The sequence below is a fragment of the Suricata suricatta genome, chromosome 9, assembly GCF_006229205.1.
Source record: "Suricata suricatta isolate VVHF042 chromosome 9, meerkat_22Aug2017_6uvM2_HiC, whole genome shotgun sequence".
Taxonomy (NCBI): domain Eukaryota; kingdom Metazoa; phylum Chordata; class Mammalia; order Carnivora; family Herpestidae; genus Suricata; species Suricata suricatta.
In genome coordinates this window covers 35,651,553-35,678,522 of record NC_043708.1, presented here as the reverse complement: position 1 = coordinate 35,678,522, position 26,970 = coordinate 35,651,553, and the positions used below count along the sequence as shown (strand labels likewise).

Below are 26,970 nucleotides of genomic sequence, written 5' to 3'. Positions count from 1 at the left end.
TCCCCAACTCTCTTTCCCTCTTCCTCTCCCCCAGGTCCTCCATTAGGTTTCTCCTGTTTTCCTGTTAGACCTATGAGTGCAAACATGAAACTGTCCTTCTCTGCCTGACTTATTTCGCTTAGCATGACACCCTCAAGGTCCATCCACTTTCCTACAAATGGTCATATTTCATTCAGAAAGAAACTTTTAAAAATTATTATATTTTAGAGAGAGAGCACAAGCTGAGGAGAGGGGGAGAGAGAGAGAGAGAGAGAGAGAGAGCGAGCGAGCGAGAGAGAGAGAATCTTAAGCTGACTCCATGCTCAGCACAGAGCCCTATAGAGGGCTTGATCCATGAACTGTGAGATCATGATCTGAGCAAAATCAAGAGTTGGATGCTCAACCAACTGAGCCACCCAGATGCCTTGACAGAAAAAAAAAACAACCCGTAAAAAAAAAGAATATTAATAGAGGAATAATTAATCTTTCTAGAAATTAAAATGTAAAGGTGCAGTACTGGAAACCCTTTGCAACCAGATAAACAAATCAATGACGCTGAGTAAAGAATCCAGAAAAAGACTAATATTTTTATGGGAATTTAGTACAAGATAAAGATAACATTTCAGAACGAGTAAAGGGGTGACTTACTCAACAATACTTTTGGGGAAATAGCCATTAAAAAAAGACTGAATTTGAATTAGGTCACTTTCTTAGAAAAATTAGGTTATTCACATCCATGGTAAAACAAAAAAAGAAAAGACCTTGAGATGATACAAAAGTATATACATTAAGAAGTGAATTACCCTCACACTCTGTCCCTATTTCTCTTCCCAAAACTGATCCCTAAACTAGTTTCTTGGTTATCTTTCCAGAAATCTCATATGCCATTTATGTATATATTATCTGTTTTTATTTTCAGTTTATTTATGTATTTATTTTGAGAGAGAGAGAGTGGGGGAGGGGCAGAGAGAGAGAGAGAGAGGAAGAGAGAGAGAATCCCAAGCAGGGTTTGCACTACCAGTGCAAAGCTCAGTTCAGGACTTGAACTCATAAATGGTGAGATCATGACCTGAGCTGAAATCAAGAGTTGGATGCTTAACTGATTGAACCATCCAGGCACCCCATATATTATCTGTTTTTGATAAATATACAGGAACATACTTTTCTTCCCTTTGCTTTTTTTTTTAACTTGGAAATAGGTTGGAGTTATTCCATATACATATGTATATAGTTGCCCTCTTTTTTGTTTTTGGCTTAATAAAATAGTCCTTTGAAATAATGTATATATATTCATCTTCATCTTGTGTAAGTGACAGAAAGGTTTAATATGCAGAGAGCTCTCACAGATGGGTAAGACAAAAGCCTAAAATAAAAGGACAAAGATGGGATATAACACAGAGGAAAACATAAACATTTGGAGAAATGCTTAAACTTTAAATAAATACAAAATGAAACAATAAAATTAAAGAATGAAGCATTTGGTACTCAGAGTGAAATATGGAAAAGTTCAAAAATATCCAGCCAGTATTGATGATGAAGAGGGAAGCAGGGACTCTCAGATACCATTAATGGCATAATCAATTAATATAATCTGTCTTGAGGGCAATTTGACAACATCTGTCATCACAAAGAAATCCACAAAGGTTTATTCATCAATTCCGCTTCATATAAATGTATAAAATGTGTTTATAGAGATGGTCACTGTATCACTAATTCTTAAAAACCTGGCAATATCTTCAATGTACAAATAGAATATTAGTTAAATTATGCTACAAGAATATAACATATAGCCATTGAAATTAAGTGGATCCTTCATCATATACATTTTTAAATGAAGAAAACTGTACAGACCATATATACATAGCTCATTTTTATTTAAATTAACTTTTAAAAGGAAATATATGCTAGTGTATACAGTTTTAAAAGTCTGAAGAAGGGCTGGTCAACACTAGTTACCTATGAGCAGTGAGACTCTTTCAGAAGGGGAGAGTTGTGTTTCCTTTTATATCTGTTTTGTTTTAATTTTTTATGTAACTATGAGCAAGTTTTATTCATTCATGATAAAGTTATTAAAATGTCAGTGCACTGAAACAGCTATGTAAAATGGCTACTTTAAGTGTCGTACCCCCATCAGAAAGTTTTGCTGCAACCCCGTTTTAGAAAAAGCAGCCTTTGTGCTCTGAGAACAGTCTCTATACAGATTACAATAACACATGAAAACTTGCCGGTCCAGATATTGGCTGTGAGGGTAGATTAGACTCCATTGTTTAATGAAAATTAAAGTGTAATGATAAAATCTTGTTAATATTTATTTGTAAATTTAAAATGATTCTCATCTGGAGTGCTGGGTGGCTCAGTCAGTTAAGCATCCAACTCTTGAATTCAGCCCAGGTCATGATCCCAGGATGATGGAATCGAGCCCCACATCAAGCTTTCCCCTGAGCATGGAGCCTGCTTAAGATTCTCTGCTCTTCCCCTTCCGTCCTCCTCCCTCTCCTGCTGATGCTCTCTCTCTGTCTCTTTCTCTCTCTAAGATATAAATATATACATACATACATACATAATAAAAAGATTTTCATCAAAAAGAACTTTTTTAACACTCAGCTGATTTTTATTATTTTTTATTTTTTGGTTTTATTTTTATTTTTGAGACAGAGAGACAGAGCACGAGTGGAGGAGGGGCAGAGAGAGAGGGAGACACAAAATCAGAAATAGGCTCCAGGCTCTGAGCTGTCAGCACAGAACCTGATGCAGGGCTCAAACCCATGAACTGGAGATCATGACCTGAGTCGAAGTTGGATGCTCAACCGACTGAGCCACCCAGGTGCCCCTCAACTGATTTTTAAAAAATGAGTCAAATGGTTCATCTCAAAGCATTCTGGTTAATTTTGTTTGACATTCAGCTATAATTAATACACTTTAAAATATAGATAATATAAAAATGTGCAAATCACTCTGATTAGGACTTCTCTATCAAGGACAGTGAAAGTAAGTTGTTAATGTTACTTCTTGATTTTGTAAACTTCCAATATATTATTTTGAATAACTGCAAAGAAATAGAGAAGTTCTTTCTCCAGAAAAAAATACTGTTTTACCCTTATGCGATTACACATATTACTAAATTTTCAAAATATCGATGTAATTTTGATTCTAGTGAGAATCTACTCTTCATAAGATAAAAATATTCAGACTACTATCCTAGAAACACCACATACAGAAATAGAACAAAATCTTTTTAAGAAATGCCTGCCTGTATTCTCAGAATTTGTATAGAATGCTTACGTGAAGCATTTATATATTGAGAACTTTGAAAAAAGCATATGTAGGTTAAGGTTTCACCAATATAACTAATGATACATTTGCTAGGTAAATAATGTTGAAAATTACCATTAATGCATTTGTCTGCTCTCTTATGGACATGGGAGAGAGTAAGATTTGTGTAAGTCTGGCAACGAAGATTAATTTCCAGTTTGGTAATATATAGTGCCTTTTATAGCTGGAACTGATCATTGTTAACAGTTGGGAAGTCTTCATCCTCTTGTTACTGATTTAGACCTGGAAAGACATTTCTTACATCTGCTCAGTCCTTAATTAAGTCCTTAATCAGATGAGATGTTTTTTATTGGGAGTCTTAAACTCTAATAGCAGAAGAGAGATATGTACTGCTTTTCAACTGTTTTATAGTTTTATAATTCTTAGGGTACTGATTTGTGGGATTTTTTATTCCTGCAGTAGAAATGTCTCTAAAGTGAAACATTTTAGTTCAGGGCTTGAAGGAAGGCTTGCAATAGCAGAAAATAAAATGCTGATTTGAAGAATCTGGATAAATTTAGGCAGACATCAGAAATTTCAATTTGTTCAATTTATTCTAGAAGAATCTGAAGTTATTAAATACATATTATTGAATCCATTAGAAGTAGGCTTATATGAACTTTTATATAAACAGTTCTCCTTTCTCCTTTCTTTCAAACCTAACTAAGCTTTGTAAGGATTATTTCTGAGGCAGGAGAAATTACTTTTTTGTATTTACATTTTTCAAGAAAATACTATCAATTTAAATGTTGATAAATGTTTGAAGGTTATCTGAAACATGAGTTTATGCTATTGCGCAATTATTAGTAAACACTAGTGATACATGGTTTTCATTGTACTGATTGAAATGTAGATTTTTTTTAAAAAAGATTAATTTTTAAGTAATCCCTAAACACAGTGTGGTGCTAGAACTTACAACCATGACTTAAGAGTTATGTGTTCTACCAACTGAGCCAGGCAGTTGCCCCCAAAATATAGATTTAAAAAAGAAACAATGATGCACTTGCATTTTACTGGTAGCAATGAATTTAAGACACTTTGGAAAATTTTTAAATGAATTATAAGCATGTCAAAGACATGATAGACATAAACATTATCAACCATTTGAGGTTTACATGATAATATGAAACACAAATTATCTGGAGATTCATAGAAATAACAAGATAAGGCAAAGTTCAGAAGGAGAAACAAAGATGTCACTCTTAAAGTTGTTATAATAAAATGCTTTGAAATTGATGGTGCAGATATCTGTGAAACCCACAGCATAATTTTTATTAGAAATCTTGATCACTAAAGGGTGTTTACAATTTTCTATTGGAAAAACACTTAAAATAAATGTTCTTGGGCAGTTTTGCAAATGTGAATTACAGTTATTGATCTACATGGTGGGGTTCTGTCTTAGACCTTCTTTCCTGGCATACATGGGGTTGGCAGTTATTTCTGTCCTCGCCCCCGTAGAACAGATTGACTAGTGGAAGGAACCAGTCACAGTCACAGTCAAAGAGAAAGTAAGAGAGCCTTGGATAGTGAGTACAGGTTCAAGCTGAGTCAGTTCCATGACATGTAAATGCTGGCTAGATAATCTATTTTTTAACACGGTTGATATTATATGAAGAAGCCAGATTTTAATTATTTTAGGTAAAGACCTTAGATAATGACAAGATTGAAAGGCAGAAACTTGGAAGAGAAACATGCTTTTAAATGGATCTTTTTAAAGGATTTGATTATTTTGAAATGTACTATAATGTTTAATTTTATTAACATTTATTTTTGAGAGACAGAGACAGAGACAGAGTGCAAGCTGGGGAGGGGCAGAGAGAGAGGGAGACGCAGAATCTGAGTTGTGAGCACAAAGCCCAAAGCGGGGCTCAAACTCATTAACCACGAGAGTATGACCTGAGCCGAAATCAGACGCTTAACCAACTGACCCACCCAGGTGTTCCCCAGTATGATGTGTAATAGAGCAACAAAATATATGTACAAACAAATTGTTGTAAAAAGGAAGATTTTTGGCAGGACATGCTGTCAATGGGTAGTGAGTCAAATTCAAAACTGTTCCTTACAGATGAATCTGTCAAAAATTACTGTATCCATGAAGGCACTTGGGTGGCTCAGTCGGTTGAGCATCTCACTTCAGCTCAGGTCATGATCTCATGGTTTGTGAGTTCAGGCCCCACGTCAGTCTCTGTGCTGACAGCTCAGAGCCTGGAGCCTGCTTCAGATTCTGTGTCTCCCTCTCTGTCTACTTTCCTGGGCTTGCGCTCTTTCTTTCTGAAAAATAAATAAACATTACAAAAAATTTTTAACTATTGTAGTCAGATTTGGTGTATCAGGACTTGGCTCAGGGTGCCTAAGACTTCTGAGTTCAAGCCATGAGGAGTTAGGGAGAGGGAGAAAGGGAGACGAAGTTCTCTCACTTGTGAGGATTCCTGGCCCCCAGTGTGAGTAATCATCTTTCCTCTGGCTCAGAGCTTCCTTTCTTTTTTCTCCAGAGCTTTAATAGACCACAGCTGGCCAATAGACCACACTATTCTTTAAAAGACTTTTAGCTGGCTCTAAAAGGGTTTGGTGGTACAGAATCTAGGTCAGGCAGACCAAGTGCATTAGTAACTTAATAACTATGTGGCTTATTTAATGAGAAAATGCTGTTTGATACAATAACTGGAGTGTGCATCCAAATCATCTGGTGGGCTTAAATAAATTGCTGGGTCCTGGTCCCCACGTTTTTGATTCAGAAAGTCTGAGTTGGGACCCAGGAATTTGCCTTTCTATCAAGTTCCCAGTTGAAGAGTCACAGTTCAGGTGGCAGAGCTGAACCTCTTGATGTGGTTCCCTAATGTTTTCTCTTTGTTTGACAAGCGTAAGCTTAATGATTAATGGCACTAAGTATTGCTTCAGATCAGGTGCTACAAAGCCATTTGATGGATATTGTTAGCTTTCGATTTTACATTCTTACTCAGATAGTCTAATCTTAGATTTACTGTAGATTTTGAAAAACTGTATGTAATAAAATCCATTCTAGCATGTACTGTCCACTAATTTCACAAATCTGTAAACCCCAGAAATCTGTTTACTGCTTCATTTCCCAATTCCATTTTACCCTTTCAAATAACTAAATCATTTAATCATTGACTAAAATCTGATGACTTGTCCCTACCACATAGCTACATATACACTTTTGATCTCTTTGTTCTTCTGATATCTCTCTCCTCCTTTCCAGTCTGCATTTGTGTTTCTTTTGTTGGCTTCCTATCTTCTACCTCCTCTCTCCATTGCCTTTGACAGATATCATTAATTGACTATAGCATTCTGTTAAAAAATGGTGTCTGAAGTGCTGTCACTTAGACCAGGTCCCCAAACCAGGGTTTAGTACCCAATCTAACTGGGTTTGAATCTCCCCCAGAAATGTGGCCTTAAGCAGTCAGTCAGGAAATTTTTCTTCACGTCAGCACCAGTGAGTCTGTCACCTGGGTCCTCTCCATCCCCCAAAGAAAGACGAGGTAATCTGTATAAGACATCTTGCTTTTCTCCCTAGCAAACAGCATCCCCTAGAATAATCCTTTTCTTTTGCTAATTTCTTTCTTGCCCCCACCCTCCATCTATAAAATCCTTCTGTTTTGTACAACTCATTGGAGTACCTCTCTACTTGCTAGATGGGATGCTGCCCAATTCATGAATCACTTAATAAAGCCAATGAGATCTTCAAATTTACTTGGTTGAATCTTGTTATTTAACAACTTCTATCGACAGAATTTAAATAATTCTTCACAACATAGCTTTTGCAAAATACTTAGTTGATTGGTGTTTGTTCTTGAGATGAACTATATGTTGTGAAGATTGTTCTAGAAGCAACTTTATCTATTTTCATGGGTTTAGATTTCACTGGATCAAATATGGCCTGTAGCCCACTGCTTCTAGACATTCAGTTAAATGAGATAATTACTTTTATTTTTAAAAATCATTTTGACCAAGGTTTCTTTTACTTCTGTTCATGTACTTCGAGTTCTATATTGTGCTGATACATTTCTTTGAATACATATTTAGTGAATTAGCAACAATAAACTCCAAATATTATTGATATCTGTCTAAAATATGTTAATTACTCTGCATGTCTCCTTTACAGTTTATTTGCAAGATGTTATTTTGCAGTATATTAGATTTGAACAGATAAAACATGGATAATTGGTTGGAATTCATATTTGAGGTCTAATGTTATTCAGTATTATCAATGTTATGTGGAATAAAAAAAAAACTTGTAATAGTCCAAGGAATGTAGTCTCCAATTGATTTAATGTGGTGTAATTTTTAAAGATAAAAATTAATGAAATAGCAATAAACATCCATTTAAAATATTTACAAAATGTTCAGTATAGCATTTTTTAACATTGTAGTGTAAATTGCTGAAGGTATAAAGAGGCAAGGAGCCAAAATAGATGATTAAGATGAGATGATGAGAGATCCAACTTAAAACTATTTGCAGAAATGGTTTTAAAGGTCTTGTTCTATCTTCCTATGATCCCATGGTGATTTCTCGGACATGAGAGAATTTGAAATCGAATAAGATTGTGACAGAGAATACATTCTTGATGAAAACAACAACTTTCTCTTTGGATCTGAACTATTTAAAAAAACTTGTTTTATATTTAGAAAGTATTTTGCATCTGAGAACTCTTTAAATCTCTGTGAGAAAAGGAAACAAATGATGTTGGGGAAGAGGACAGGATATTGTCTTATTTACTCATTTCTTGTTGGCTCCCTGGCTATGTGCAGTCACATGTGATTACAAGACACAAGAACCTTCAGAGTAGCATTGTTTTTAATGTTTAATTATTCATTTTGAGAGAGAGCGAGAGAGATGGAGAGCACACAGTTGAGGGAGGAGCAGAGAGAGAGAGAGAGAGAGAGAGAGAGAGAGAGAGAGAGAGAGAATTCCAAGCAGGCTCCACACTATCACCTCAGAGCCTGACAAACTGTGAGATAAGATGAAGCCAAAACCAAGAGTCAGACACTTAATTGACACAGCCACCCAGGTGCCCTCATTTGCATTGGTATAGCAAAAAATTAGCAGCAATCTGAAAGTCCATTAATGGAGTAATGGTTAAGTAAACTGTGATAGATTTATATAATTGTACCATATAGCACTACAAAATAATAAGGCAGATCCATTTGTCCTTCCAGTAACAAATATATCTTGAGTCTCTACTAAATCTAGGTGCTGTGATTAAAGCATAGAATAAAATAGACATGGTCCCCGCCTTCATGGAGCTTCAACGTTAGTGAGGAAAGAATATAAAAAGCAAACCAACAAGATAATTTCAGTGCTATGAGCAAACTACTAACAGAGAATGTGATAAAAGCTTACAAGAGATGGGGGTTCCATTAGATGAGATGACGAGGGAGAGCTTCCCTAAGATGTGAATACTGAGGGGGAGCCATCCATATGAAGAGGTAGCGGGAGTGTTCCGGTCAAGGGAGTAGGCAGTGCAAAGGCCGTGATACTTGGTTAGAGAAATAGGCCATTGTGATTGGAATGGTGTTAAAAATTTTTTTTTAATGTTTATTTATTTTTGACAGAGACAGAGAGCAAATGGGGGAGGGGAGGGGCAGAGAGAGAGAGATGGAGGTGAAAACTGAAACAGGCTCCAGGCTCTGAGCTGTCAGCACAGAGCCTGACACGGGCCTCAAACTCAGGACCGGGTAGATCATGACCTAGGGCAAAGTTAGACGCTTAACCGACTGAGACACCTGGGTGCCCCTGGAATAGAGTTTTAAGTCAAAGGGTTAGATAGGAGCCAGATTGTGCAGGGCCTTGAAGACATTGTGAAAGTGTTTGGATTTAATTTCAATCACAGATCTTCCTCCACTGAACACAGGTTTATGACCTGGTAAGCCCATTGTTAAGTGGAAAATACTGATGTCAAAATGCATTTAATACTCCTAACTCACTGAACATAGTTTAGCCTTGCCTACTCAGTGCACATCTGTGTACAGCTTGGCAAAATCATCCAACACAAAGCCTATGTTATAATACAGTGTTGAATATCTCATGTGATCTATTGAATACTATGCTGAACATGAAAACCAGGATGGTGATGGGTACAGAATGGTGGCAAGTGTACTGGTTGTTTACCCATGTAATCACATGGCTGACTGGGAGCTGTGGCTCGCTGCCACTGCCCAGCGTCACAAGGGTTTTGTACCACATATCACTGGCTCGGCAAAGATCGGAATTCAAAATTCCATACAGAGTTTCTACTGAAAAAGTACCACTTTTGTACCATCATAAAGTTGAGAAGTTGTAAGTAAAACCATCATGAGAAAACAACTGAATGACATTCAAGAATAACCTCATGTTTTCTAACAGAACTTATGAAATATTTTTTAAAATGCCTTTCGGCCGTAAGCATTATTGAATTTTAGAAATGTTCTAGTGAACATTTATGTTCGGCTTGCTTTATTTTTAAAAAATATTTATAACTTGATACCGTGCTCTACAACTTTAAAATGTTTCTTTATTACAAGGGTCTTATTTTTCAGAAATGGATCTTGAATCTTCAAAGTTCATACCAGGCTTATGCTTGTAATAAAGTAGTTTTATGTTCCATATCCAGCATTCTCTTCTGTTTGTTTTAGTTCTGAATGAGATTCCCAAAGACTTTGTTCTTTCTCTCCTTTTCGTTTACACATCCACCCCAGTGGCTGGCAACATTTATTAGGTGAATTACAGAATTCCTGAAGTCTTTGGTGTCTACCCTGGCTCCCTCTCCTTTTATTTTTTTTTAACAAAGAACTAACTATCTGTTTAGGGTGATTACAATTCACAACTATTTGAAGAGTATGTTGAATTAGGTAGTACTTAGCAGTCACTTTAAACCTCGTGATTCACATCAATGTTATTACTATTGTAAAGCAATTAACTCATTGTTTCTTTTTGGAGAAACTTGTAACTTTCTTTTTTTTGTTTGTTTTTAATGTTTTTATTTATTTTTGAGACAGAGAGAGACAGAGCATGAGTGGGGGAGGGGCAGAGAGAGAGAGGGAGACACAGAATCGGAAGCAGGCTCCAGGCTCTGAGCTGTCAGCACAGAGCCCAATGCTGGGCTTGAACCCATGAACATGAGATCATGACCTGAACCAAAGTTGGAGGCTTAGCCGACTGAGCCACCCAAGTGCCCTGAAACTTGTAACTTTCTTAAAGTAGTATATACAGACTTTCTGTGGACGGGACAAGATAGGCTCCCTCAAATCTATTTCCTCAACAAAAATGGATTAAAATTCTTTTTTTTTATTAAATTTCAGTATTCTAATACAAACAGTAGAAATATTCCCTTTGTTTTTACTTGGTCTAATATTGTTTAATAAGCTTTAATGCTGAAAGGGATTTTAGAGAACATCAAGTCTAACCTCCTCATTTTAATGGCTCACATTTAATATGTCTCACAGAAGACAGAGCTAATGCCTAAAGATATAGTAAATTAGAGTCAAAAGTCCAAAATAAAATAAAAACAAAACTTCTGGTCTTCTGATTTCTTCATCTGTAACATACTGGCTTGAATGTATTTCTTTTATTCATCATACCTGTTTTGTCACTGTATGTTTTGGAGAAAACACAGAATATGAACATGAAAGTCAATACCAGTTTGGCACTAGCATCTTCACGCAGAATGGAATTCATACACGAAAACTTCCATGAGAATGGACAAAAGAATTCTGTAGTGTCAAGGTCCAGATTTGAAAAAAAAAAAACCCACTGTGTGCAAGCCAGCTTTACCATAGACATTAAGATATGATGACACGGAATACCTTAAAGTCCCCAAAGGCAAAAGTCTACAGTCTCTCAGAGTCTCATGGAACAGTCACCCAGGTGTCACTGGAAGTGGAGTTTCAGGTGAATGGTATATATGGAATGCCTGCACTTGGAGATGTACGATAGCTAGTAACATGTCTGAGGCCTAACTGTCAGGTAAAATATAAGACAGTATGGTCATTATGCCTTTCTAAGATAGGGCGCTTGCGTGCGTGCACACACACACACACGCACACACACACACCCCCCTAATGATGCACTCAAAATTTTTTGAACAATAATGTTGAAACAGCAAAATTAGGTGGTCATGGGTGTATCAGGGATTACCTCAAACATGCCCATATTTTGGTGTCTGTGACTCTACTAGCAAACACCCTGCCTACACTCACCTCCGAATTTTCATGTCTCAAGCGGTTGGGGTTAATCAGGTGTGTGATGAGTTCTGACTTCTCAATCCATTGAAGAAGTGTCACAGTCTCAGTATGGTGGGTTAAGAATTAAGCTGAAGAACACCAGTGTTCTTCCCAGGTGGGAAGCCCGGAGTGAGTCCCTTGGGAGGCAGTCTCGCTGTAGAACACGTAAAGCCTACTTGTAGCCTCTTATCTCATGACCCACTTCCTCAAGGGCTGTGAGCAGGTTTCTCGGTACGTCATTCGTTTGTTTTACATCCATCTGGTGAGGGTTTGGAAGGTGAGGGGAGTATAACTTCATCTTCGAAGTCCTCACTCACTGGGGTCTCTTCCTCTAAATAACCGCAACTGTAGCAGTCAGGAGCTCATGTCACCAATCAAGGCCTTGGGTTTCATAAAATCCAACATTAATATATGAAATTACCTTACTTTTCCTCTTAATAAGTAAGCAAGACTTAAAACACATTCATCTTTTCATTTATCACAGAATAAAAAAAAGAAACAGATACTTAAGTATCTATCCAACAATAGTTTTGATTACCTTCAAGCTGGGTGTAATTTCATCCCTGGGGTAAGTGAGTAATAAACACTGCAGCTCTTCTACTGGTGAAGAAAGGCAGCACTTCATAATTTATACTCATTTCTTACTAAACATTTTAACAAACTTTTCAACTTCATATCCTACTACTCTCCTCCAGGTACCTGACAACCTGCAGTGCATTTGTTTGCTAACATGTCTAACACCCTCCCATTCCTGTGCTTTGGTTCTGCTCACTGCTTCTACCGAAGATGTGTCCTTCGCCCCCCCCCCCCACGGCTTCTCGCCCATTCACTTAGAACTGTTTCACACTGCATCATAAAGCAATAGTCTGCCTGACTGTGGAGGTAATTAAGATTGCAATCAATCAGGCATACCTCAATTTAATTGCATTTCACAGATATTGTGGGGTTTTTGTTTTTCCTTTTTTACAAAATGAAGTTTTGTGGCAATCCTGTGTCGAACCAATCAGCACCATTTTTCCAGCAGCATTTGCTCACTTTGTCTGTGTGTCACATTTTAGTAATTCTTCAAGTATTTTAAACTCTTTCATTATGATAATGATCAGTGATTACAGACACGTTGAAAGCTCAGATGATGGTTAGCATTTTTTAGCAATAAAGTATTTTTAAATTAAGATATGTAAATCGGGTGGGTTTTTTTTAGATGTAATGCTGTTGCACACTTAATAGACTACAGTATACTGTAGACATGACTTTTATATGCACGTTTTGTTAAACCAAAAAATTGAGTTGACTCCCTTTATGGTGATATTCACTTTACAGCCATGATCTGAAACCAAATCCACAACATATCTCAGGGGTGCCTGTATCTGCTAGTAATATTATAGATTTATGAATTTGGGATGGAGTTGCCATATATGAGCTCTAAGATCCTAGATCTCTAAAATGTTTTATAATTCTATAATCCCCTTAACATATATAATGTGGGAAAATATAGATGACTTTTAGGAAAGGTAGAAAAAACAGTTCAGGTGTAAATGCTGTATTTGGGCTTATAATTGATTGTTACTTGTAAATTATGTTATATACTTAGAAGTTATGTGTTAATTTAAAAAATTTACAGCTTGTGTCCATAAATAAATAAGATTTTGGAAATATACTGCCAGGGGAAATGTTTTTAAAATATTTATTTTGTAACACTGTTTGAAACATTTTGTAGAGTGGAAAATGTTGAAGGAGTATTAGTTCAGTTGTTTTATGTTTACTATTTCAAGGCTATTATCATATGACTTCAGTCAGAAAGGAGCAAAAGTAACACCCATTAAAATGAGTTTGGCAAATTTCATCCCTAAATCAACCCAGATAAAAAGGAGGGACTTTAGATATTAGGGGAATTAAAATCCATTTATTGCCACCAGCCCCCTAATGAGTCCCATAAATCTGGGCCTAGAGACTTTTGGAATCTAGGGGAAACATTAACTGTGCTTAAGTAAAAAATTGATATTTAAACCCTAAATGTGTCTCGACATTGTAATTAGAAATATCACTTTAATTATAAAAATCAGATTGTTAATTGATTATGTGAAATATTAAAGATCAATGGTACAAAGTAATATTCTCAAGATTACACTTATATAGCTTATTAACTGGAAACAAATATTATACCCTCATATATACAGAACATTTTTTGAAGATTTGCTTTTTTTTTATTGATTATTTATCTTTGAGAGAAAGCATGCGTGCAATCAAGCAGGGGAGGGGCAGAGAGAAAGGGAGAGAGAGAATCCCAAGCAGGTTCTGTGCTTTCAGTGCAGAGCCCAAGGAAGGGGTGAAGGGCTGAAACTCCCAGAACAGTGAGATTATGTTCAGAGCTGAAACCAAAATTGGATGCTCAACTGACTGAGCCACCCAGGAGCCCATTTAAATTTTTTTAAACATTTATTTATTTTTGAGACAGAGTGTGGGTACACATGCGTGTGTATATGGCGGAGGTGCAGAGAGAGAGGGAGAGAATCAGATTTGCTTTTAAAGAAATAATATCTTGGGATGCCTGGGTGGCTCAGTAGGTTAAGCTTTTGACTTCAGCTTAGGTCACAATCTCATGGTTTGTGAGTTCAAGCCTGAATCAGTCTCTGCACTGACAAGGCAAACCTGCTTGAGATAATTCTCTTTCTCTCTCTTTCTACCCCTGTCCCACTCATGTTCTCTCTTACTCTCTCTCAGAATAAACTTAAAAAAAAATTAATAGATAATATCTTAATTGGGGTAGAAAGCACATTCTATAAAACAGGGCACTGAAGTAATTACAGGCAAAACATTTCAAGAATTATCCTTTAAATATTTGCATGAAAAGTGACAGAATTCCTACCAGATAAATTGGAGGCATTTATATACAACCTAAAGTTTTAAAACAGCTAAAACAAGTAAAAAGTAAACTATTACCTATTTTTTGTTTTACTTTTTTAGATCATTAATCTCTTTGCAAACCTGTTGGAAGTTGCAGAATTTTTCCCCCAGAAAAACATACATCTGATAGCCCGTCTACGACTGAGTATTCATTCAACACGTTAGTCGAATGCCTGCTATGTCCCCGCGGCCCAAAAGTAAGTACAGGCACAGGCTACTTTTTGTTCATGGGGCTTTTATCATAAAGACAGAAAATTTAAAGTCAGTAATACATAAGCAAGAGAATCCCAGGTTTTGATATATGCGGTAATGGGATTTCAGTTAAGATAGGACAAAGGATAAATACCAAATTTGAAGCGGTAATACTATTGTGGTAATTTTTTTTGAAGAATCCATTTTATATCTCATTAAGAAAAGGTCATTATAGCAAAGTGGATGGACCTCGAGGGTGTCATGCTAAGCGAAATAAGTCAGGCAGAGAAGGACAGATACCATATGTTTGCACTCATATATGTTTGCACTTATTTCTCTAACAAGAGAAACCTAACAGGACCATAGGGAGGGGAAGGGGGAAAGAGAGTTGGGGAGAGCGAGGGACGCAAATCATGAGAGACTATTGGATACTGAAAATGAACAGAGGGCTGAAGGGGGAGGGGGAGGGAAGGAGGAAGGTGGTGGTAGTGGAGGAGGGCACTTGTGGGGAAGAGCACAGGATGTTATATGGAAACCAATTTGACAATAAACTATTAAAAAAAGAAAAGGTCATTATGTAACAAGGAAAACTTTAAAAAAAATGCATTAAATCAAACAAATACTGCAAATAGCATAATAGGTAAGTGTATGAACTTTTAAAACCGGAGATAATGGACTTTGTGACGTAAAGCTAACAACGTTGTAGACATGATATAATAGGTTAGTATAGGTCACAAAGCAATTTCACAATTCATTTGGCTTTCAGAATATGGGAGGAACCTCCTAAAATACAAACATATTCTGTCATATCTTGTTGTTTGCAGTGTTAGGAGCTGATGTTTTTAAATATTCATGGAAAATTCACCAAGACGAGGGGTGCCTTGGTGGCTCAGTCGGTTAGGCTTCCGACTTCAGCTCAGGTCATTATTTCCCAGTCGTGGGTTCAAGCCCCGCCATTGGGCTCTGTGCTGACAGCTCAGAGCCTCAGAGCCTGTGTCCTGCTTTGGATTCTGTGTCTCCCTCTCTCTCTGCCCTTCCCTGCTTGCGCTGTCTCTCTCTCTCAAAAATAAATAAACATTAAAAGAAAAATGCACCAAGACAGGAGATGATAAAAGGAAAAAGACAAATTTATAAAATACCAGCCAGTTGAGGTTAACAAATCAGTGTTTACTTCTGGAAACATATTTATTTAAAAAAATGTTTCTCCTATGTTTCTTTGAATTTTCCCTCCAGTGTGTCTCATAAGCAAGGCATGCTTTGTTTATAAAGATTTGTAGTGGGCTTAAAAATGGAGAGTTTTATAAAATGTCCTTTACAGTTAGCATGTTAAAACTTATTTTTATTGTGCTATTTACAGCTTCTGTAACCACAATTAAAACTCAAGTGTAAAGAGGTTTTTTTTTCCTTTTTAACTTATGCATACTACTGAAGAAACTGGAAGAATCTGACCAAAATCTGACAAAATAGCCTGCATGATACCATCCACTATGTCCGGTTACAGTATTCTTCACAAAATATTGCTTGTTCCCTCTCCAGAAAATCTCTTTAGCAAACAATAAAAACTCCCTTCAGAAAAACGAATTCAACTTTTAAGTTGAATTTTAAAAATTGATCTTTACTCATATCCAGATTAAACAGATTTTTGAATCTAGTGAAAACATTGCTTTGCCCATAAAAAAAATCTTTGCAGTATAAAATCATGTGATCATATATTCAAAATACTAGAAACATTCTAGTATTTACTCCTCCTTATGGAATATTTTATGAAAATTTTCCTTTAAATTATACTATCAATCACTGAATTTTTATGTTGCCTTTGAAAGACACACTTAATAAAGATTATAAAGGAGCTAGTAGATAAAAATAAATCTACTGTAGTGATACGCTTTATATTAGATCTTATAATGAGTTTCTGGCAGACCTAGGTTTTGCAACTCACATATCATGGCATTTTAAAGTTACAAAATGAAATGTCCATATGTTAATTCACCTTGAAAAAAAATCCGTTCTTGGTGTACCTGGGTGGTTCAGTTGGTTAAGCATCCAACTCTTGGTTTTGGCTCAGGTCATGATCTGGTTCTTTTTTTTTTTTTTTTAATGTTTATTTATTTTTGAGTGACAGAGTGCGAGCAGGGGAGGGGCAGAGGCAGAGGGAGACACAGAATCCAAAGCAGGCTCCAAGCTCTGCGCTGTCAGCACAGATCCTGACATGAGCCTAGACCACAGGAACCGTGAGATCATGACCTGAGCCGAAGTCGGATGTTTAACTGACTGAGCCACCCAGGCGCCCCCATGATCTAAGAGCTTGAGATCAAACCCGGCATCCAGCTCTGGGCTGACAGCGTGGATCCTGCATCGTATTCTGTCTCTCTCTGATCTTCGCCTGCTAGCGCACTCTCACTCTTTCTTGCTCTCTTAAAAGAAACATTAAAAAAACAACAGTGGGGGGGGGGGGGCGCCTGGGTGGCTCAGTCGGTTAAGCCTCCGGCTTCGGCTCAGGTCAGATCTCACATTCATGGGTTCCAGCCCCATGTCAGGCTCTGTGCTGACAGCTAGCTCAGCACCTGGAGCCTGCTTCTGGTTCTGTGTCTCCTTCTCTCTCTGCCCCTCCCCCTCTCATGCCCTGTCTCTCTCTGTATTAAAAATAAATAAAACATTTAAGAAATTTAATGGGGCACCTGGGTGGTTCAGTCGGTTGAGCCTCCGACTTCGGCTCAGGTCATGATCTCACTTCGTGGGTTCGAGCCCTGCATCAGGCTCTATGCTGACCGCTAGCTCAGAGCCTGGAGCCTGCTTCAGATTCTGTGTCTCCCTCTCTCTCTGACCCTCCCCTGCTCATGCTGTCTCTCTCTGTCTCTCTCCCAAAAATAAATTTAAAAAAACATTTAAGAAATTTAAAAAAAAATGAAGGTTTCTTTAAAAACACACACACACACACACACACACACAACAACCACTACCCTGTTCCTGGGGCACCTGGGAGGCTCCGTCAGTTAAATGTCCGACTTCAGCTCAAGTCATGATCTCACTGCTCCTGAGTTTGAGCCCACGTCAGGCTCTGTGCTGACAGCTCAGAGTGGGGAGCCTGCTTTGGATCTGTGTCTCCCTCTCTCCCTCAGGCCCTCCCCCACTCACGCTCTGTCTCTCTCTGTCAAATATTAACAAAAACAAAAACCTGTTCCTAATATTGTGTTTAAATTAATTCCTGAGACAGTGAGTTGGCAGTCAACTACCTATAATACTATTGGCCACAGATTTTGCGGAAACATTTTATTCATGTTTCTTAAATACTATGAAACTTTTTACTAAAAGTACAAAGTCAGAACAATCACAGTTGGAGCCCAAAGTCAGTTTGAACCCTAAAGAATTTCTTTGATGTCTTCTATTACTCTGGTTTTGAGTAAAATGTTTCAGAGGAAAAGCCTGCTAGAATGAAAATCCTAAATATATTTTATAAGTCTCTATCAGATAATACGGAGAAAAAAATGCATAGAAGGCAAACAAAAAATACCCTTCAATTCTGAATTTGGCTTTTATTTTAAAATACATTTATCATGGAGCTATCATAGGACAGAAAATAATAAATCACAAAGAAATGGAATATTTTCAAATACCTTTTAAGCTAGATATAAAAATTAACAAGATAGCATAGACCCAAATGATGGGAAATAGTTTCTAAAATTCAGTTCATTAAACACATTTTGAAAGACAAGTTCTTTGCACATTTTCCAACGTACCTCAGTGCCTTGATTTCCTACTAATAGCTAAAGGTCCCAAATTTAGTTGTTTTACTTAAAATTATCAGATTCAGTGTTGGTAAAAATTACCGTGTCCCTAAATTCTCAATCAGAATTATAAAAATATGAGCTTAAATAGTTATGCTGTCCAAAATAGAAACATCTTAAGTGATACTTCTGGATAATCAGACAGATATTGCACTAAAGTCAGTAATTCCATACCTGATGCTCATTTATATGGAAAGTTAATTCTCTTCTTTAAGAAAAACTTACTACAAATGAACTTAATGTTAACCTAATTACAATTACACTTCAAAATATAAAGGCACAGACAGAAGAATAAAGAATAGTTTAATACCCAAATTTTCCACTGTGAAAATAATAAAAATTGAAAAAATAATAGGATCTAAAATACTGATACTTTTAGATTTTATAATTTACCTTAAGTAGCTAATAAATGGTTATTAAAAGTTAACACTGCTAAATCCAATCCTTTCCAAATAATTCAGAAAAATGGTTTGTTCACAAATTAAGCATGTGCATTGTCCCATCTCTAAATTTCAATTGCATTTCCATTCATTGGAAATATCTACCTGCAGTATAAACAATCAAGACAATGTACAAAAAAAATATATCTTGTTCTTAAGACTTACAATGCACAGAAAAATACCTACAAAAAATGGAAATATTTATCCATTTAGCTTCCCAATAAATTAGTGAGAAAGTTTAGCCTATTCCACATTTCTTTCCAGACAAAGACTAAAGAATTGAGGGTGGCCTGCTTCTAGCCCTTTTAGTCTGACATGTGTTTTTAAAATATTTGCCTGATTATATGTAACTTAAGATAAAGATAGTATCTTATTTTGTGTCACAGTATACATGGCATTTCTTAATTCAGCAACAGAAAGGCACAATTAGCAAGCAATAAAATTCAGTACCTGAATTATTAAATGGATGTCCAGAACAACAGCAAATAAAGTACATTCAACACAGAGTACAGAATTAAAAAGAAAGAAAGAAAGAAAGAAAGAAAGAAAGAAAGAAAGAAAGAAAGAAAGAAGGAAAAAAACCTAATTTCTCTGAAAATTTGGTCCATTAAAAATGCCTCCCATGTTCAACATCATGGGTAACATGAAAGGTGATGGCAGTGTAAAAAGAGGCAGTAAAACATTATCTGGTAGCATATGAATTCTGGTCTAGTAATTATGCAATTCAATTAGGAAATGGCTCCCATAGTAAATAAATGTTAAATATATCTGTTAATAACAACATGCCTGTACTAAATCCAAATATACAGGCACACTGTTTGCATATTATTACTGATTTTATAATACAGCCCCACAGTTTAAAATAACTTACATATATTATTTCATATATAACATCTATTAAGATACATAATTCACATCATGTGTCTTAATATATATTATATGTAACTTGAGTTCATAACAGCATAGAACTCTCCAAACATTACATGAACATTCTAAATGGATACTTATCATTTTCTCAGCTCACCTAAAACAATATCTGGGTGTGCAATGATAAAATGCACTGACTCTTATGAATTTACTTAAATAATTATTTAAGTTAAATTCCTGCAAAAGCCTAACTCTGATTTGGCTTTTAACTAGAATATGTTTTTAGATATCAGTAACTGATACCCTCCTTTCTTATAAACAGTATTTCTGCATCAAGAGATACCAATAAAGAAAAATAGATAAGGAACCAAAAATGTGATAGAGAAACCAACCATTCCATAGGTGATATACCGATAAGGAAGTTCAACTTCCATGTGTTGTCTTGCTTTTCGAGTATCATCACATGGTATACTGAAAATTTTACAGGCTAAAGGAATTGTGATCCTTTTCATTATATCTCTGACTATTAGTACAAATACCATCCCGATGAGGAACCGCAGTATGGCTTTTCCAAACACAGTCACAGTAATGGGGGGCATAGCTAACGGTAGCATATCCAGAGAAGGATCTAATATTAGACCCACGCTATGGCTAACATGAGATCCACATGCAATTCCAGCACCACTTCCTAGAATCTCTGCTGTGTCTCCTCGGGATGTACTCCAGGTGTCAAGAGTGAAAGAAAAGATCCCCAAGGCTAAATGAAGCCCGATGATGATTAATGGGGCATATTTGTGAGTTTGGTTGAAGTTGTCAATCAGGTCCACAAATGGATAGAAGATAGCAAGGATTAAGATGGTATATAGGAATCCAGCAATAATATCCTGGGAAAAGAAAAAAGTAAAGTTGTTCAGCATAATACTATTTTTGACATTTAAAAACATATATTTCATATTTAAATGTTTATAAATTTTTTAGATGTCACATTTTCAAACTAAACCTTACTAACTGACCATATAATACTAAAACATTTAGTGATAATAAAAAGATTAATTTGATCATAATAATGAAAGTATTATGCTTTCGGGGTGCCTGGGTGGCTCAGTCACTTGAACACCTGACTCTTGATTTCGGTTCAGCCCTGATTTCATGGTTCATGCGATTGAGCCCAATGTCGGGCTTTGTGCTGACAGTGCACAGCTTGCTTGGGATTCTCGCTCTCCCTCTCTCTTTACCCCTTGCCCGTTTGCGGACATGGACATGAATGTGCGTGCACACCCTCTCTCTCAAAATAAACATTTTTAAGAAAAGTAAAAATAAAGTATTATGTTTTCATAATTCTACCTTTTTATAAATTACATATGTACTTTATAAATTTTATATTTAAAATCCTCAACAATAAATTCTGCCTAATTGTGTAGTTTTTTTTAAAACTTAAAATTATTTTATTAGGAGAGAGAGTGCAAGCAGGGGAGGGGAAGAAAGAGGCGGGGAGAGAGTGAATCCCAAGTAGGCTCTGCCCCTGCAGTGTGGAGCCCAGTGTGGGGCTGGAAACCCAGGAAACCATGAGATCATGACCTGAGCAGAAGCTGCAAGTCGGACACCTAACCCAGCTGCCACATGTATAGTTTTGATTTCTGGGAAATAAGACTACACAGCTGATCCTTAAACAATGTGACGACTGGGGTGCCAACCCCACATACAGTGGAAAGTTCATGTGTAACTTTGACTCCCCCCAAACTTAACTACTAACAGCCTACTATTGACCGGAAGCTTTACCAATAACTAAAAGTCAGTTAACACATTTTTAATGTTATGCGTATTATATACTGTATCCTCACAGTAAAGTAACTAGAGAAAGGGAAATGTTAAGGAAATCATAAGAGAAAAGACATTCAGTACCATAAAAAATCTTCATATAAGTAGACTTGTTCAACTCAAACCCATGTTGTTAAAGGGTCAACTGTAGTCACCTACTGTTTTTCTGTCTTAAAATTTTTATTAGGTAATAATTGGTACATAGAAAAAGATATGTAGAATGTATATTAGGTTATAAAATTACTATCTATGAAATCACTGCTGCAAAAACAATCATATTACTAGTACTCTGAATCTTTTGGTATGCTGTCTCCGAACCCTATCACTCTGTTCCCTCTGCAGAGGCAATTGTAAACCTGAGCTTTGGCTGAATAAATAACAGTAAAACCTTGGATTGTGAGTAACTTGTTCTGTGAGTATTCTGCAAGATGAGCAAACATTTCTAATAAATTTTAATTTGATAAATGAGTGATGTCCTGCAATACGAGTAGTACATGATGCCCAATGTCACATGATCACAACTGTGCCAATGGTTCTTGCAATTCGCTTTGATATACTAGTGCTTTGTATTACAGGCATGTTTCTGGAACAAATTATGCTCGCAAACCAAGGTTTTACTGTACTTGTCAAAAATTTTCATCATATATCTCCAAACAAGAAAAAAAAGTGACCTAGTTTTGCTTCTTTCTGAGCTTATAAAAATGTTATAGCGTGCACAGTCTGTTTTGACTTGCTTTTTAGGTAAGTTAACATAAGTCTTCAAGATTCATTCTTTATATGTAGTTGTAGGTGATTCACTTTCACAACTATGTAACACTTTGCTGTGTGATTATACAATTGACTTATTCATTCTCCCACTGGTGGTGATTTAAGTTGTTCACAGTTTATTGGTTCAGGCTGAGCTTGAGGGCTTTCTTAATTAGTATCTATTCTAGAATGTTATAACCATGCTTCTTACATCAGTGTTGGCTGGCGTGGGCCTGCAAGAGTTTCCTAGTAACAGAATAGTAGAATCATAGTGTATGTGCATGTTTCATTTTATATAACTAAAAATTTCCAAAATGTTCATAAGAATTTACATCCCATCTGTTGTTGGCATTTCTTGATGTTTAGATTGCATTTCCGATTATGATCTTTTTATAAGCTTATGAGTTATTCCTTTCTATGTAATGTATATTTGTGTCTTTTTGCAACTGTTCTTTTAGATTTTCTTTTTCTTGTGATTTACACGATGTTTTTCATATTATCTTTGTCTATAAATCCTTTATCAATAATATGTTCTGTAAACATCTTTTTTGGATTTTGTAGACTGCCTTTTCATTTTCCTTATGACACCTTTTGATGAAGAGAAGTTCTAAATTTAATGTAGTCATATTTATCATTATATCTTGTTTAAGAAAGTCCTCCCTGCCACAAGATCATAAAGGTATACTATTCAAAAAGTTTTAAAGTTTTTAAGTTTGCGTTTTACATTTAAGACTTCAGTATATCCTCAAATTCTTGCCATTGTCCTCATTGTGCATAAGTTCAATAACTTTGTCATGGATCAGCAAAGTCAACAGTACAGTGCACTGTTCTAAACTACATAAAATTCTAAATCAGAATACAATGAAATACAAGAACAAATGCCCCAAAATTTATTTCTAATTTCAGAATACAATGAAATGCAAGAACAAATGCCCCAAAATTTATTTCTATATAGAACAAGATTTTGCTGATATTTTCCAATTCTAAAATATGAAATGAGATTATTTAAATGTAACTGTGGGGGCGCCTGGGTGGCTCAGCTGGTTAAGTGTCCGGCTTCGGCTCAGGTCATGATGGCACGTTCGTGTGTTTGAGCTCCGCGTCAGGCTCTGTGCTGACGGCTCGGAGCCTGGAGCCTGCTTCAGATTCTGTGTCTCCCTCTCTCTCTGCCCCTCCCCGCTCATGCTCTGCCTCTTTCTGTCTCAAAAATAAATAAAACACTAAAAAAAAAAAAAGTAACTGTGTTCTCTTTATATAAGTGACTGCTTTGATAGTATATATCTTTTGAAGGAAGATATAAGCAGTTAACAAAATGTTTATAAAAGTATGAACTAAGGTAATAAATATCACTTGTGTATTCAAATGTCTTAGAAGGACATATAAAGCATTTCAAATTTTTTTAAAATGTTTTTAAAATTTATTTTTGAGAGACAGCATGAGCAGGGGAGGGTCAGAGAGAGAGGGATACACAGACTCTGAAACAGGCTCCAGGCTCTGAGCTAGCCACCAGCACAGAGCCCGATGTGGGCCCGAACCCAAGAACCGTGAGATCATGACCCGAGTCGAAGCCAGACGCTTAACCAACTGAGCCACCCAGGCGCCCCCATATAAAGCATTTCCTATCTGGCTTCTGCCTATCATAACACTTCAGTCCCAGGAGCCTCTGGTTGGCTCAGTCAGTAGAGCATGTGACTCTTGATCTTGGGGTTGTTAAGTTCTAGCCCCTCGTTGGGTGTAGAGATTACTTAAAAATAAAAATAATCTTAAAAACAAAATGCTTCAATGCCAGGTCCCATAATGAATTCTAGACTATTTCTGTCATCTTGGAATTATCTTTCCTCCTATATTTTAGGGAAACCATTACATATCTTGAGCTTCTGTATGGGCACCTATCTTCTCCATAAACTTTCTCTTCTCCTACCCCATAATAAGGAATTCCTTCTTTACCTCCATAACCTCTGCTACAAAAGTTACCACATTGTTTTCCATTATTTGCTCTCTATTTCTATCAGTAAACCAAAGGTTCACAACCCCTGTACCCTTTAAAAGTCACTCAGGAACTTTACAAATATTGATGCCTGAGCCAATCCTCAGATATTCTGATTTAAATGAATTGAGGTGGAAGTAGGGCATCAATTTTTTTAAATGTTTATTTATTTTTGAGAGAGAGGGTGCAGGCAGTGGAGGGGTAGAGAGAGAGGGGGAGAGAGAATCCCAAGTAGGCTCCACACTGCCAGCACAGACCCCAATGCAGGGTTTGAAGTCAACGAACAGTCATCGCGACCTGAGCGAAATCAAGAGTTGGACGCTTATTCGCCTGAGCCACCCAGGCACCCTGGGAATCGATTTCTTTCTATTAAAAAATAAAAAAGCTCCTCCCCAGAAGCACCAGAGCGGCTCAGTCAGGTAAGCTTCTGACTTTGGGTCAGGTCATCGTCTCACCGTGAGTTCGAGCCCCACATTAGGCTCTGTGCTGACAGCTCAGAGCGTGGAGTCTGCTTCGGATTCTGTGTCTGTCCCCTCCTCCACTCACACTCTGTCTCTCCCTGTTTCTCAAAAATAAATAAAAATGTTTAAAAATATACTTTTACAAAAGATAAAAAATTTTTTTAAAAAGCTCCCCAGTGATTCTATTATACAGCTCCAGTTGAGGAACCATTACATTATTTACATTACATATTACATATTTAGACACTGCTCTCTCAAAAGCAAAGTCTTTATCTTATTTATACATATATACCCAATGACTAGAATACAGTAAGTAGGCAAAAAGATTTGGTTAGTACTGAGACAGAGAAATTCTTTAGATTATATATTGACTATATAATCCTGCTTGATAAGAAATCTGTATGAGAAATAGATGAAACAGAATTTCTTAAGTTTAGGCTAAATACATTTTCAGGGAATAATATTATCTGCACTGAAAAGACTATTCTAATACTTTACATTTAGTGTCATATTTGATCCTCATAAACACCTTGATATGGCTTGCCTGGAATAATCTCATTTTGCGCTCCTCTGCTGTCCCCAGAATAAATATTAAAAATGCCTTTTTGCCCCTTTCAAGAAGTATCCAAATATAATAAAATTTTATGGTTACATTAATTAGCCAGTTTTTATTTTGTTTTATCTTATTTTAATGTTTATTTATTTATTTTGGGAGAGCAAGAGAGGGAAACAGAAAAGGCCAACCAGGTTCCACACTGTCAGCACAAAGCCCAGTGTGGGGCTTGAACCCACAAACCACAAGATCATCACCTGGGCCAAAATCAAGAGTTGGATGCTTAACTGACTGAGCCACCCAGGCGCCCCTAGCCAGTTTAAATAAAGAAAAGTGGACTAATGTCATACAGCTAGGTATTTAATCTGAATTAAAGGTGCTTAATACATTTGTTGAAAAAAATGAATATTCAACATTAGGAATTATATATTGAAGTGAAAAACTACATTAAAAATTTTTTTTAACATGAGATCTTCCATGAAAACTGAGATACATACTAAATGTTACCTAAGAATTCTGACTAATTGAATTTTACTGCAGTCACTCAAAGATTCCAAAAGTGACCCAAATTCTGACCATACTTTTGGATATGGAGATCTCAAATTATGACTGTCAGACCTCTAATGTCCATAGAATTACACTTTTATGAGGTTTTATTCCTTTGGTTGCTACCTTACCCTTTCTTCCCTACCTTGTAATTAAAGGCACAGGTCTTGTGAAATTAACTACAGGATTTTGGCTACCAGAGTAGAAGCTGCTGCTCTATTTATTTGAATTTCATGATGGGCGCCTGGGTGGCTCAGTTCCCTGAGCATCTGACTTTGGCTCATGTCATGATCTCACAGTCTATGAGTCCATGCCCCAAATCCAGCTGACTGCTATCAGCACAGAGCCCATTTTAGATCCTCTGTCCCCCTTTCCCTCTGCCCTTCCTCCTGCCTCTCAAAAATTTAAAAAAAACATTAAAAAAATAAATTTCATGATTGATTTCAAAATTCCAGAATATGGTAACGTGGAAATGTCTGAGCTTTATAATTCTCAGAATGTGTACCAAGTTAGAAGTTTTAAATGACAACCGATGAGTTATTTATATAAAACCATATATAATACATTTACTATAAGTTAAGTTAAAGGAAGGTTAATAGCTTTAAAGTTAGTGGGTTTTTTTAAATTATAGTTTTTTTCTTACTATAGATATAAGTAGATGTTCATTCCTGTAAAATGCTTATAGTACCTTAGAAAAATAAAAAAAATAATTAGATGACTTTTAAAGACATATTTACATTTGGCCACTTTTTAAAGTTTTTTGGGGGTGCCTGGGTAGCTCAGTCTGTTGGGCGTCTGACTTTGGCTCAGGTCATGATCTCACAGTTCATGGGTTCGAGCCCTGCGTCAGGTTCTGTGCTGACATCTTGGAGCCTGGAGCCTGTCTTCAGATTTGGTGTCTCCCTCTCTCTCTGCCCCTCCCCCACTCATGCCTCTCTCTGTCTCAAAAATAAACTATATAAAAAAATAAAGTTTTTTCATGTTTATGTATTTATTGAGAGTTAGAATCCCAAGTAGGCTCTGCGCTGTCAGCACAGAGTCTGATGTAGGGCTTGACTTCAAGAACTGTGTGAGATCATGACCCAAGCCGAAATCAAGTCGGACACCTAATGAACTGAGACACCCAGGTGCCCCCAATTATTTTTAAGTTTTAATTTAT

At 36.5% G+C, this 26,970-nt stretch overlaps 1 protein-coding gene across 1 annotated transcript in view; it reads right to left on the bottom strand.

Moving 5' to 3' along the window:
* Positions 1 to 18,678: 18,678 nt before the first annotated feature.
* SGPP1 (sphingosine-1-phosphate phosphatase 1) overlaps positions 18,679 to 26,970 on the bottom strand; it is a gene marked incomplete at its 5' end in the record, with an annotated part of 34,919 nt that continues 26,627 nt past the window's right edge. Inside the window, one exon of the mRNA XM_029952179.1 lies at positions 18,679 to 20,583. Coding sequence (XP_029808039.1) covers positions 20,032 to 20,583 — 552 coding nt within the window. The remainder of the gene's footprint in view (positions 20,584 to 26,970) is intronic.